We start from the raw sequence: 12,265 nt of genomic DNA, 5'->3' as shown, positions 1-12,265 counted from the left end.
GAGAGAGAGAGAGAGAGAGAGAGAGAGAGAGAGAGAGAAAGTGTGTGTGTGTGTGTATGTGTATGGTACAGTTAAAATATATTTCGTTTTTTTTAAGGTCGTCATTTTGCAGTAATATCTTGACTCTCGGTGGTTCAATTAAGCTGAATTTTAAGTAAAAAATTTCCGTAAGCAAATTTTCATAATAATTTCCATATTATTTCGTTATCGTGTGAAGCACTATAATAGAAATTGAGTAAAAGTTAACAAAATTGCAAGTATCTTAATGGAATATTATTAAATTTTCAGTTATTTTATAGTAAAAAAATTTATATTTCAAAATTAAATATTTTCACAAGTTTGTCAGTGGTTCACACGATAACGACAAGTTTACGGAAATTTTCTACTTAAAATTCAGCTTAATTGAAAGTCAAGATATTACTGCAAAATGACGATATCTTGAAAAGAAAAACGAAATATATTTTAACTGCATGTACTATACACTTATATTAAATATTTAATCATCAAAATTATATTTTTTTCTCTTTATATATTGTATAAATATACGTTAAAATAACACTTTCGCATATTCATTAAGTTTGTCATAAGAAATTGTGAAAGAACAAGCACGATTTTCAGGCAATCTGAGCCTCCAGTCCTCTCAAGGCTCCTGGTCCCTCGCATTGTCTATCTCTTTTTAATGACGTCAGAAGCGAGAAAATGCATGCTAAAAATTCTTGAGAAATACCTTGAAATAAAAATATATATCCACGAAGTAACACTTGCAATCGACAAATTTGTAAGATATTCTCCCCCTTTGTTCTAACAATCAATAATTTATCGTAAATTAACATACAATTCACCTTCTTAACCTATTTTTTTGCCAATTTCTTTCAGGTTAATTTAGGACAAATTATTTATTTATTGACAAATTATTGAATTATTGACTTTATAAATATATCTTTTTATTTCAACGTATTTCGCCAGAATTTTTAGCATGCATTTTCTCGCTTCTGACGTCATTAATAAGAAATAGACAATGTGAGGGGCCAGGAGCCTTAATCGTACAACATTTTCTTTTTATATACACGGAGAAAACGCCAAAGATATCACTTTCCTAAATGTGGTTGTTACAACAAAAAATCAATGTTAGTTTTCGCATACAAGATAGTGTAGTAACTTCGAAAGTACTACACTAACCTTCTTTACTGCCTACCCATATGTGTTTGAACAGTACTCTCAGTATTGTATGGTGCAACCTCGCAAGCTTTACGGATCTCTCAACCATAATATTCATTCTGTAGACCACAACAGAGAGACGGCAATATTTCCTCGGTTGAGACAACTATGTGTATATACGAGGATGTACTGCACATTATATATCGTAAGTAACTGTGGCTGTGAGAATTGTATAGATGGGCATGTAGTAACAGCAACTTTTAATACCATATCTATTTCCCTTGAAATCATATAAATTTTCTCTCTATAAAATATGTAGATATAGCAGTCATAGTAGTTTTCTCCGTGTAAAATAAATTTTCGGGCACAAAACAAATTTCTAAATTCATCTTTACGCATTAGAATAAAGAAAAAAAATATATACAGCATCAAAAATATAATCTCATCTCCTTGGTGGAATCCTTTTACATCACACGGTCTCAAGAAGGTTTTCCTAAATCGGCGGCCCTCCCTGTCCCGTTTACGTTCGCATTTTGCGATCCCGTTAGACGCAATCGGCCGGCTATGATTTTTCATTGCGGAATTTGCGAGATGCGATTCGCGCCGACACCCTATAAATCCGCCGGTGCGTATAGATAACCGGCAAATCTGCAAACAATGTTGCAAAGCCAATAAACTTGTTCGAATCCATTCGATTCGGGAAGGAATTTATTGGTTTTGCGCGAGAATTATTCGAGCACGCTCACTTCTTCTCTCACTTACTCATACACGCATCGTGTTTCCCTTTCTCGGACACTTCACGCACGTATTGCGAATATTTTTGCATTACGCGCGCTTGTCGACAATTCGTGCCGTTAAGGCTCCTCCCCTCGCATTGTCTATCTCTTTTTAATGATGTCAGAAGCGAGAAAATGCATGCTAAAAATTCTTGCGACATACGTTGAAATAAAAATATATTATATATCCATAAAGTAACACTTGTAATCGATTAAACAAATTTATAATAAGATATTCTGTGCACTCCCTTTTTGCTTTAACAATCAATAATTTGTTGTAAACGTGGCATACAATTCATCTTCTTAACTATTCTATTTCTTCGCCTATTTCTATTCAGGTTAATTTACGACAAATTATTGATTATTAAAGCAAAAGAAGAATGCACGGAATATTTCACAGGTTTATTTAATCATTTGCAAGTGTCACTTTATAAATATATCGTTTTATTTCAACGTATTTCGCAAGAATTTTTAGCATGCATTTTTTCGCTTCTGACGTCATTAAAAAGAGATAGACAATGCGAAGGACCAGGAGCCTTAATGACGATAAAACTGAAATAGAAATTTCTTTAGCATCCAGTTGGGATTCCCAAAATAATTATTATCAGAGGGAATCAGCCTGATTCCTTAAAATAATGCTGGATTTTGGAAGTGCAATCTCTGCGTCGTAATAAATATAAAGAATAAACGACACGCATGGTCAGCACATGACGCTTAGGCTAATAAATGTAGTAACATTGAAAAAGAAAATTTATGTTTAAAATTTATATTTAAAATTTATGTTTAAAAATTTATATTTAAAAAAAGAAACTAATATTTTTTTCGTATACATCGTGAAAGAAATATTTTAGCCGTGAAGTACTTTTACTGCGAAAAATTTATTTGCGAGACACAAAGTCTGTTTCTGCGAAGTAAAATCGATTTCTGCGAATAAATAGTCTACCCCACAAACAAATGTTCAAGTGTTTACTACTCAATGCATACACAGCGCAAGAGGGTCGACCGCGTACCGACCGATGCAAGTCGCCCATATAACGTGCGTGAATGATCGGTTTGATTCTCCCGTTGATTTACTCGACGCATCGCGACCACGATATCCGCGCGGCCGGCCGCGGTGGTCGCGCGGTAATTGAGTTCTCGCGTGCGCTAACGAGACGTTTCGGCCCGAAGTCTGGAAAAAAGTCAAAGTACGACTCTCAAGGGGCGAGAAGGTCGGCGAAAGCGGCGACAACGGTATCGTGCGATTCCCATTCCCGTCGAGCGTATGCCCGGCTGATCCTTTGCAGGCCACGTCAAAGCGATTTCGCGACGAATAATTAGCCGGTTAGCCGGCGGCGCGATCGCGCGAATATACACAAACAAACGGCGGAATCGGGAAACGTCCCGGCAATTTCGCGCGAGTGAAAATGTTCCCGCCGACGCTGTAAAAATAAGCGGGCGAGAAAAGCGGTGCGAGAGAGGGAAACGGCGGGATGGAAGGGTCGGCGGCAAGCCGGCGGGAAATTGCCGAGAGCTTTTTGTTATTCCGACGAAAAGTTCCACCATGCTGATTGGATGATAATGAGCCTGCGAGGAGTGCGAAAACGAACCGGCGGCGCGCCCGTTCACGACGACGACGACGACGCGACTCCGAGAGCGAGCAAAGTTTAAGAGCGGAACCCTGGCGCGTTGTTATGACGTCAGACATCTCTCTCTCTCTCTCTCTCTCTCTCTCTCTCTCTCTCTCTGTTTCTCTTTCGTTTTTCTCTCGTCCGTGGAAACTTTTATCTTCCAATCCACTTAATCCGAGGAAGCCAAGTTTCCTTATCGCGCCGGTCCAGGTGAGTTCGCTTTCGTTCGTCGTCGTCGTCGTCGGTGTCGTCGGCGCCCGGAGGGCTCGGCCTCCTTGCGAAATACGCAATTATCGCGGTGCGCATCGGCGTTGACCGAGGAAACGGCAGAAATCCATTCCGCGCTAGCTGTCGAACCTTTCCGCACTTTCGTGCGCGAACGCGTGGCTCTCGCTATACCGGGTTGTGCGCGAATCGCGCGACATTGCTTCGCAAATGTCCTCAAGCCGATATCGGATTACTTGATTGCCGAATGGATTACGAACAAAATAACCAAACTACCAATTGGGATTGATGATTGATAATTAGGCAATATTTTATTTAATCGTCAATCGCGCAATTCAGTCGGTAATCGCTAATGTGACGCAGACTTTAAGGAGTTTATTCCCCCGACATTTATTTTCAGGGCATCCCAAAGACACGTGAAAGGAGTTACTCATAAATTCGCTATTTCTATCGAACAGAATTACGTCTTATATATTTATATCGGAATAAATGTTAATTTGAAACTAATTTCATGATATCATCTCTTGCCACTTTTCACTCGGTACAATGCTACTTTTGTAGAAACTATTCTTGAAACTATTCAATAATTCTTCTATTTTATATATTTTATATATTTTTTAGTTTTCCAATTTAATCTAACATATGGTTCGTAAATTTCTCATTTGAACGGTATTTTTACAAAATTACGCTGAAATAATAATCCACATTGCTTGTATCATAAGGTTATCTGCGAAAAATATTTGCTATTAAAATTTTCACGCACGATGCAGACAAATCGCATGAAACTTTAACTGCGAATATGTTACTGCGTTAAATACTACACGTTAAAATTTTTACACAATTTTTAGGTATTCTTTGGTCCAAGTGAATAAACTCCTTAAGCGAAAATATTCCCGAGAAGCGAGACTTTGCCAGCGCTCCAAGGTGAAATTTCGGACGCGCACCTGCACTGTCGAACAATGCATTTTGGTATCGTCACGTTTTCTCATGCGACTTCGCGATCATCCCGTATAACGCGGTGTATCGCGGCAAGAATAGAAATCTCTTTGGCGTTCGATTACTAAAGCTATTGGCCAGCCCGAGATTTATTGACGCTATCGATTGCCGAGTATCCGGCGCGTGGCGCGTGTTAGTGCGCCGGAAATGTTAGCTCGCATTCGTTTCGCGCTCGTAATACGCTCAACATCGCAAAACGCACTGAAAGCGGAGTGCAAATGGATGCATGCGGAGTTTGCGAACAGTTTACGCACAGAGAGATAGGAAAAACACACTGAAAGCTGTATGAATTTGTAATTACCCCGGAATGTTGCCTCCCAACTGTTGGTTTCTTTGGGAAAAAAAAAACAAAGAGAAGCGTTCGGTTAATCAAATATGACAGCATCATTAACATGTATACACGATTGACTGTCGCAGGGAAGAACAGGTCTAGATGGCACTATGTTTGTCGTGTTTTTTACTATTTTTTATCTTGAGAGGAACCAAATATATCGCGAAAAATGATTCTTTTAAATTATTAAAAAATGAGAAAACTCCAAAGATATAAATCAAAAATAAAAATAAAAAAAGGGCTAATAGGAGTTTAGGCACAGAACTTTTAGTATTATAAAACCTAAGGATATGGGTGAAAGTTTCTTATGTTGAGAAACTAAGTAATTTATTAAACATTAAAAGTAAGTAGTCTTCAGTATAAAACATGTAATTATAAACAATAAAGTATCAAAAATTTTACCTCAAAATTGTTCGCAACCGAGACTGGGAGGAAAGAATTACTTGGTTTCCCAACATAGGAAACTTTGACCTATATCCTTAGATTTTATAGCACCAAAACTTCTGTGCCTGAATTTCTTTAGTCCTTTTTTTATTTTCATTTTTGATTCTTTAAATACTTTTCTTTGAGAGAGTGCTGTTAAAATCGGAATATAATATCATCGTTAAAACATATTCTTCATCATATTAACATTCGTATTAATATCGTATTAATGTTCTTCATCGTGAGTAAATCAAGTTGAGCGACACGTTCCCAGTTATAATGAAATTTCTTGCAAATGTATGATCTTAAAATCGAGCATACGGGCTGACGAGGTAAAAGTGGCCCATAATTAAGGGCCGGCGAGAAGACTGTGGAGACCTCTCGCGAAAACCCCGCAACTTCTAAACGAGATATACATATTTTATACGTGGCTTTCTTAGCTTGTGCTACCGGACAACCGAATACAAGGTGTACCAAGGATAAGATGGTCAGTTTGATTATTGCTACAGTATAATTACTGTATAGTTACGGGGATTTAATCGTGTACGTTACGCGAAAGACAAGGGAAAAATCGACTCACCTGGATGACGCTCTTATCTTTGATCTTCTCGAGGGGTAATCGTTCCTTGACGTAGTGCAGGTTGAGGATCTCCTTGACACGCTTCTTGTCCTGCAGGATCTGCTTGACGCCCGGCTCCTCCAGCGCGGCGTTGCTGGGCGCGAAGAGGGTTACGTCGCGCAGGTGACTAATGGTGCTCATGATGTCTTCGCCGAAATCGCGGATGGTCTCGTAAAACTTGTACACGGGCCCGTCCTCCTTTTCCTACACGGAGAGAAGAGATTTCTGTCGATCGGTCACGCAGTGCACGCCGCGCCTCGCCGTCAGCGAGAGGCCGTCGACGTGAAAGACAAGACACAAAACGAGAGAAAAGCGAGAGAAAACGCAAAGAAAGGCGGGAGGCGGGGAGAGAGAACACGCGGCGTTAAGAAGAAACAAAAGTTTAAAAAAGAAGGAAGTCGATTATTGCTCATGGCAGAGAGCGGAGTCGATGGCGTCCGAGTTCGGCCGAAGTTATCAACGTTCCGTTACGCGTTAATCAGCCGCGACGGAAAGGAGTGGCTCTCCCTCCTTCGTGTTTCGCGGATTAAAGTGTAACGGAATTCCGAATCTGGACGTCATTAAACTCACTACAACGAAAGCGAGAAAAATAATAAAGGGACTTTGGCGGACGGTTGGCAGGATATGGAAGAGAGCTGGGAGATTAAGGGACAAGTCGCGAGGGACGATTTGCGCCCCGAAGGTCTCGCATTACGTCGTCGCCTCGGCGAGCATTTTTCGTGAGTGTCAGGAAATCGATTCTCTTATAAACGATCACCGCGGATATTATCCGCTATTTTTGGCGAGTCAGCCGCGCTGACTGGGGATTCCCAATTCATGCCGAAGGGAACGATTCGGTTCCGCGCGAAAATTCAGATTGAGAGTTCGCGCGCTCGCGTGAGTAACATTAATTGTCAGGCGATGATGTAGAGGAGACTCGTTCAATTCGGCAAAATAAAACTTCTGCTCACGGAGGTGACAATTCTCCGTCGGGAGGTTAAGAGATTCTCGACAGAGGGGGAGAGAAAGAGAGATCGTCTGAAAAGCAAAATACTTGAAATTCAGTTGGCTCGGCCGCGAGAATGGAACCGTCGCAATTAAGCCCGAGCGTAACGAACTCGAAGCTTCGTGTAACTTGCGCCACGAGCAAGAGACAAAATGAATTACTCACGGACGCAGAAGACGAGGTGCGAGAGAAAAGAAAGCGTGACTGGGACGTGACCGTCAGTGGTCCGCGGAAGCGGCAACATTACGTGACACACATAATTCACGTTCTTCCTCGAGTGCCGATTGTGCTTCTTGCACGGGTCCCGGAGAGGGGAAAGGTCGTGGGATTCAATTTTCGGGGGCTATTTTAAAAAATTAGGAAAAAGAGAGAGAATTCTGAAACAATTTTTGGGCACTAGAGGATGATTAAGAGGTGAGCGCGACTCGATGCATGTAACTCAATGTACCAGCGGAATTAAGAAAATTAATTTCGCTAAATTAATCTCACTCCTGATTAATCCCGCCGAATTTCACTGAATGTCACTGGATTTCAACTCACGGGTCGCGTGACTTTTCGCGAGGATATCGTGCAGGAAGTCGAGGACGAAGGTAAGGCAAAAGTACCATCGTCTGGACACGTATTTAGTCCTGGACATTCTTATTGTTTTGGTCTTCAAAAATATGAATATTTAAATACAAAATATATTTAAAGACACGCTGATGTGTCAAGCTTTCTTTTAGGATATGCGTACGAGCAGGTTTTAGATGTCGCTCTATTGTCGCGGGATCTACCTTCCCGCGAGACAGCAGTGCAGAAAATCGTGCTAGATTTCGAAAAGAAACCAAATGCCTATAGGCAATGTGCCCCATTTCGAGGCAGTAAAATCAATAGATGAAACGGGTACCGTTTTAAAGATCTTGACGAGCTGAAAATTTTAATACCTATCTCAAGTTGATCCGATTTTTCGTTCTGGAAATATAGCGTTCCAAAAATCTGATTTCCGTTACGGTTTTTAATTTATAGAAAATATTAGCGTTGGAATTTCGAAACGATCAAGGGCGCGTTGGAAAGCTGAGAGTGCCTACTTTTCAGGAAAAATATATTATTTTGATAATATACCAAATAACCGGGAATCCACTTGGAACACCTGGATTTCCGGTTATTTGGTATTTTATCAAAATAATATATTTTTTTCCTGAAAAGTAGACACTCTCAGCTTTCCAACGCGCCCTTAATCGTCTCGAAATTCCAACGCTAATATTTTTTTATAAATTAAAAACGGAAATCAGATTTTTGGAACGCTGTATTTCCGGAACGAAAAATCGAATCAACTTGAGATAGGTACCAAAATGTTCAGCTCGTCGAGATCTTTAAAACGGCACCCATTTCATCTATTGATTTCACTGCCTCAAGATAGGTCACATTTTGGCCGCCCTCTTTGCAGAGCTGAAGAATTAACGCGGGAGCGCAGATACCTCCGTTCGCAACTTTCATCGCGAGATCGAATTACATCCAGAAGATCACCACGAAGAATAAAAAAGAAAAAATGGAGGACGAGGTGGGAAGGTAATTAACGGGACTGCGCGGTTAGATATTCACGGCGTCCGCAGCTTCGACGTGGTTCCCGGTATTTATGGACGAGCTTAATGAGAAGGACCGGGCGAAGAAGAGCGCGAAAGGGAGGTCCTCGTGTGCGAAATAGGTAGCCAGGTAGAGGTCAGGAAGAGCGCGAAAACGACGCGGCTACGCGATGTGCGTCGGAAAAATCACTTTTCCGTATTTTTCTTGATTCACGTGAACGATAAAGGAAACACGGAAAGACAAAAGGAATAGAAAGAGAGAGAATTTCCTCGGATTTTCTACGCTCACACCGGAGAGCGGGTAATTTTCCACGTCGACGCGAAAGATCGCGTAATCATTATAACGCCGAAGCGGAGGAACGGAACACAGTCAAAGGAAATAGTTGAGAATTTGCACTGCCGATACATTACTTTGGATACGCGCTATAATTTTTTGCAATGGCGCTCTCTCTCTCTCTCCTTCTTCCTTTTTCTGTTCCGTGTTCAAAGAGACGCTTCACTTAGATTCTCGTGCGAGGTAAAAAGTCGCGGTGGCTTTCGTCTCTTGCAATTTGCGCGGAACCCGTTTCGATTCGCTAATGAACGGCGAATTCTTGGACACGATGGTGCGGAAGAGCTCGTCGGGAGAAATTCAATTGCCGCATTTTTGTCGTCCGATACTCGGACACACGCGGCTAATATGACATCACTAAAAGAACGGAGTTCATGCCTCGGGTCAGAACAACATCGGGAAGAGTTATCGCGCAGGAAAAATCTACGGAAGTCATTTCTTCCGTTGGCGCGACCGCCGAATGCCGTCGGCATTTCCCTCGTGGCACAAATCCTCCTCTTCGCCGCGTCTCCTCATCCTACACACTTCCTCCACTCTCCCTCTACCATCTATTTATTTCGCCTTCCTACCCACGCTCCCTTTCGTTCTTTTTGCTCGTCCCTCGTTAATCTCTCTTTTGCAGGTTCGAGGCCGATGGGAAAGCCGGGAGGTAACGAAAAGGGGGATTAACTAGGCATCTGAGGCGTTGCGCGGAAGAAAAATATTGACAGAGAAGCCGCGTAAAAAGAGGTAGAGCGACGGGAGGAGCGACACGGAAGCGATACAGGAAAAAGGTCTGGCAAAATCGTAACGGAAGTCGATCGGCGGCTGTTAGCCGCGGCTATCTCTGGACGGACGAGAAGAGGGAGGAGCCGGGGGCGAGTTTGATAACGATACATTGCTACTGCTAGGGGTTGCCTACACCGGGATAAATTAATAAAAATATACTTGCGGGCGAGAGCGCTCGCCCGTAGTGGAAGATCAAGAGGAGAAGAAGAGAGCTCTTTCTTGCTTTCTCTCACTCTCTCTTTCTCTCTCTCCTCCAGCGACTTGAAATAGTATCGATCGGCGAAGGCTCGTTCCTCCGTTCTCGCTACTCGTCGCCGCGTTCTTTTGTATTCAGAGCATCGAACCGTGAAGTTGTATACGTGTCGGCGAGCAGTTCCGTTCCGGAGCGGAAATGCATCCCGGTGCTCGCGACGCGAGCGCGACGAGCACATAATCGAGATTCGCGACATTTTTGCGCGTATCTCTGATCATATTCAGGACCGCGGGGTCGTTCCGAGTGTTGATTTCGCGCAATTTTGTCGGTGGCAAACATTTGAAAGTACCGTTTCGCGTGTTTTTCTGTGGCAATCTGATAAAACAAGTCGTAAAAACATATGTATGCACATTTTTGTGCAAGCGTTCTTTTTTTTTTTGAAAAAAATCTCACTTGAGACCCAACTACTAATGATATTGGCATATGTCGAGTGCTTGAGAACGTAATTTGCTGATATGAGAGCTCTGTCCTTCTCCACCACCAAAAACCTAACCTAACGTCATGTGACATTAGTGCACTGTCAAAAAGGCGTATTAATCTTCACTTTTTGGCAACGTCAATGTACGCAACCTGCGTTAGATTGTTTCTCCAAGAAAGAAGGAGAGAGAGAAGATCTTTCGCTCTTCGCAAAAACAATTTGCATACGTATATATCTTTACGAATTGTGTCGATTGCCATAGAAGAGACCGCGGTTTCAGGTGGAGCGATATTTTCGAACGATTGCACCTTGTCGATTGTGCGTGGCCCGATTATCGACGCCGTCCTGGCTCGTTCTACTCACCGTCGCCGTCACGATGCCCTGCCTCGTGTCCCTTTGTCATCTTATTCCTGGCTTATCCCAGCCGACGAGGCTTTATCGCGGCGATATTGCCTTTATTTCACTCGGACTCGCGTCGCGTTTTAGAGCGGATCGGCGGAACGAGATTCCCTCGATCGCATTTTCATGTAAATGGCCGGACGTCGTCGTACGGCGCACGGCGATCGTAGCTTCTACTACTTGTGTACAAGGATCTAAATATTCAAGGATCAAACGATTCGCAATATCCCCGGGCGCCGGAATCCGAGAGTACCGTCGATCCCTGATCCCGCGCCCGGGGATCCACGGGCTACCCCGGGGGACACCCGGCACGACAGTCCGGGGATCGCCGGCGAATTTCAGCGTCCAGGGCCTCGAACGACTCGCGAATCTAAGGAGCCAGGGAGCCACTCGCGTGTCTCCGGCGGCGAAGATCCGCCGGGAGGCCCGCGCGCGCGCGTCCATGGATCGCTGGACTCGCGGGGACCACATCGGGCCCAGAGACGGTCGGACGGTCAGATCGGAGTCTGAAGAGAGTGTCGTGTGTATTCGTAGTTCTCTGATGAGTTCATTTGGTAAGTACTTACGATGCCCTATACGACATGCAGAGTCCAATAGAGACATGCAAAGCACCACAGAATAACATCATTGAGTCAATATAAGAATAGTAAACACATGTACACAATTGATTAAGTAGTTGAAAAACGGAAAAAAAATAAATAAAAAAAGAACGAGAAAGAGAGACAGACAGACAGAGAGAGAGAGAGAGAGAGAGAAAGAGAGAGAGAGATCACTCGACACACATATTAAAAGTACGAAGAAGGAGATCACGCGCGAAGACTGTTCTCTCTTTGTTTTTACGTTCTGGTTCTACTTTTTCGACTTTTCGTCTCAGGGAACAACGAAAAAGTGGCTCTTCCCCGGCAAGGAGAGTCAATCTCCCCTTTTCTCCCGGGGGTTATGTCCCAAAGTACGCGTTCTCTGTCAGGTGGCTAAGATTGAGCGCGCGTTATCGCTATACTTTTGCCGTTATCACTATCAAGTGTTAACCATCGTCGAGTACCCCGGAATATTAATCTCAAATACACACCCACTTACACACACTCAATCACATATAAATATACGTACACGCACTCATCACAATCGTTCGGAAGACACGCGGAAAGAATATTGTAGTAAAAATTGCAATACGATTTTAGTGCTCCGGGAATAGACTGACTAGACTATGATAAAAATTATAATAAGACATAGAAAGTGATCATGAACACAGTAAAAATTATCATGTTTATGATCATTTTTGCTATTATAACTTTCACAACGGTGTCAGTTCTCGGAATATTAAAAATTGTATCGTAATCTTTGCTACGATATTCTCTCTGTGCAGTTACTTTTTACCGCGACCCCGACGTGACAGAGCGACAACAGGGGGGGG

The 12,265-nt window shown here is 42.7% G+C and overlaps 1 protein-coding gene across 12 annotated transcripts in view; it reads right to left on the bottom strand.

Moving 5' to 3' along the window:
* LOC116844446 (fasciclin-1) overlaps window positions 1-12,265 on the bottom strand; it is a 381,499-nt gene that overhangs the window by 25,105 nt on the left and 344,129 nt on the right. For 7 of the 12 annotated variants that reach the window (XM_032815959.1, XM_032815982.1, XM_032815998.1 and 4 more), the window contains 2 exons: window positions 6,100-6,342; window positions 5,067-5,096 (listed from right to left, as the gene is read on the bottom strand). In XM_032815959.1, the coding sequence (XP_032671850.1) occupies window positions 5,067-5,096; window positions 6,100-6,342 (273 nt within the window). Of the gene's footprint in view, window positions 1-5,066; window positions 5,097-6,099; window positions 6,343-11,420; window positions 11,427-12,265 lie in introns of all 12 variants that reach the window. The other 5 variants (XM_032815975.1, XM_032815965.1, XM_032815988.1 and 2 more) reach the window with 2 other exon arrangements.

The sequence above is a fragment of the Odontomachus brunneus genome, unplaced genomic scaffold (genome assembly GCF_010583005.1).
Source record: "Odontomachus brunneus isolate Ranch 3 - 2012 unplaced genomic scaffold, Obru_v1 Obru_scaffold_003, whole genome shotgun sequence".
NCBI lineage: Eukaryota > Metazoa > Arthropoda > Insecta > Hymenoptera > Formicidae > Odontomachus > Odontomachus brunneus.
The sequence above is the reverse complement of the archived record's forward strand: the minus strand, read 5'-3'. Positions and strand labels throughout refer to the sequence as shown.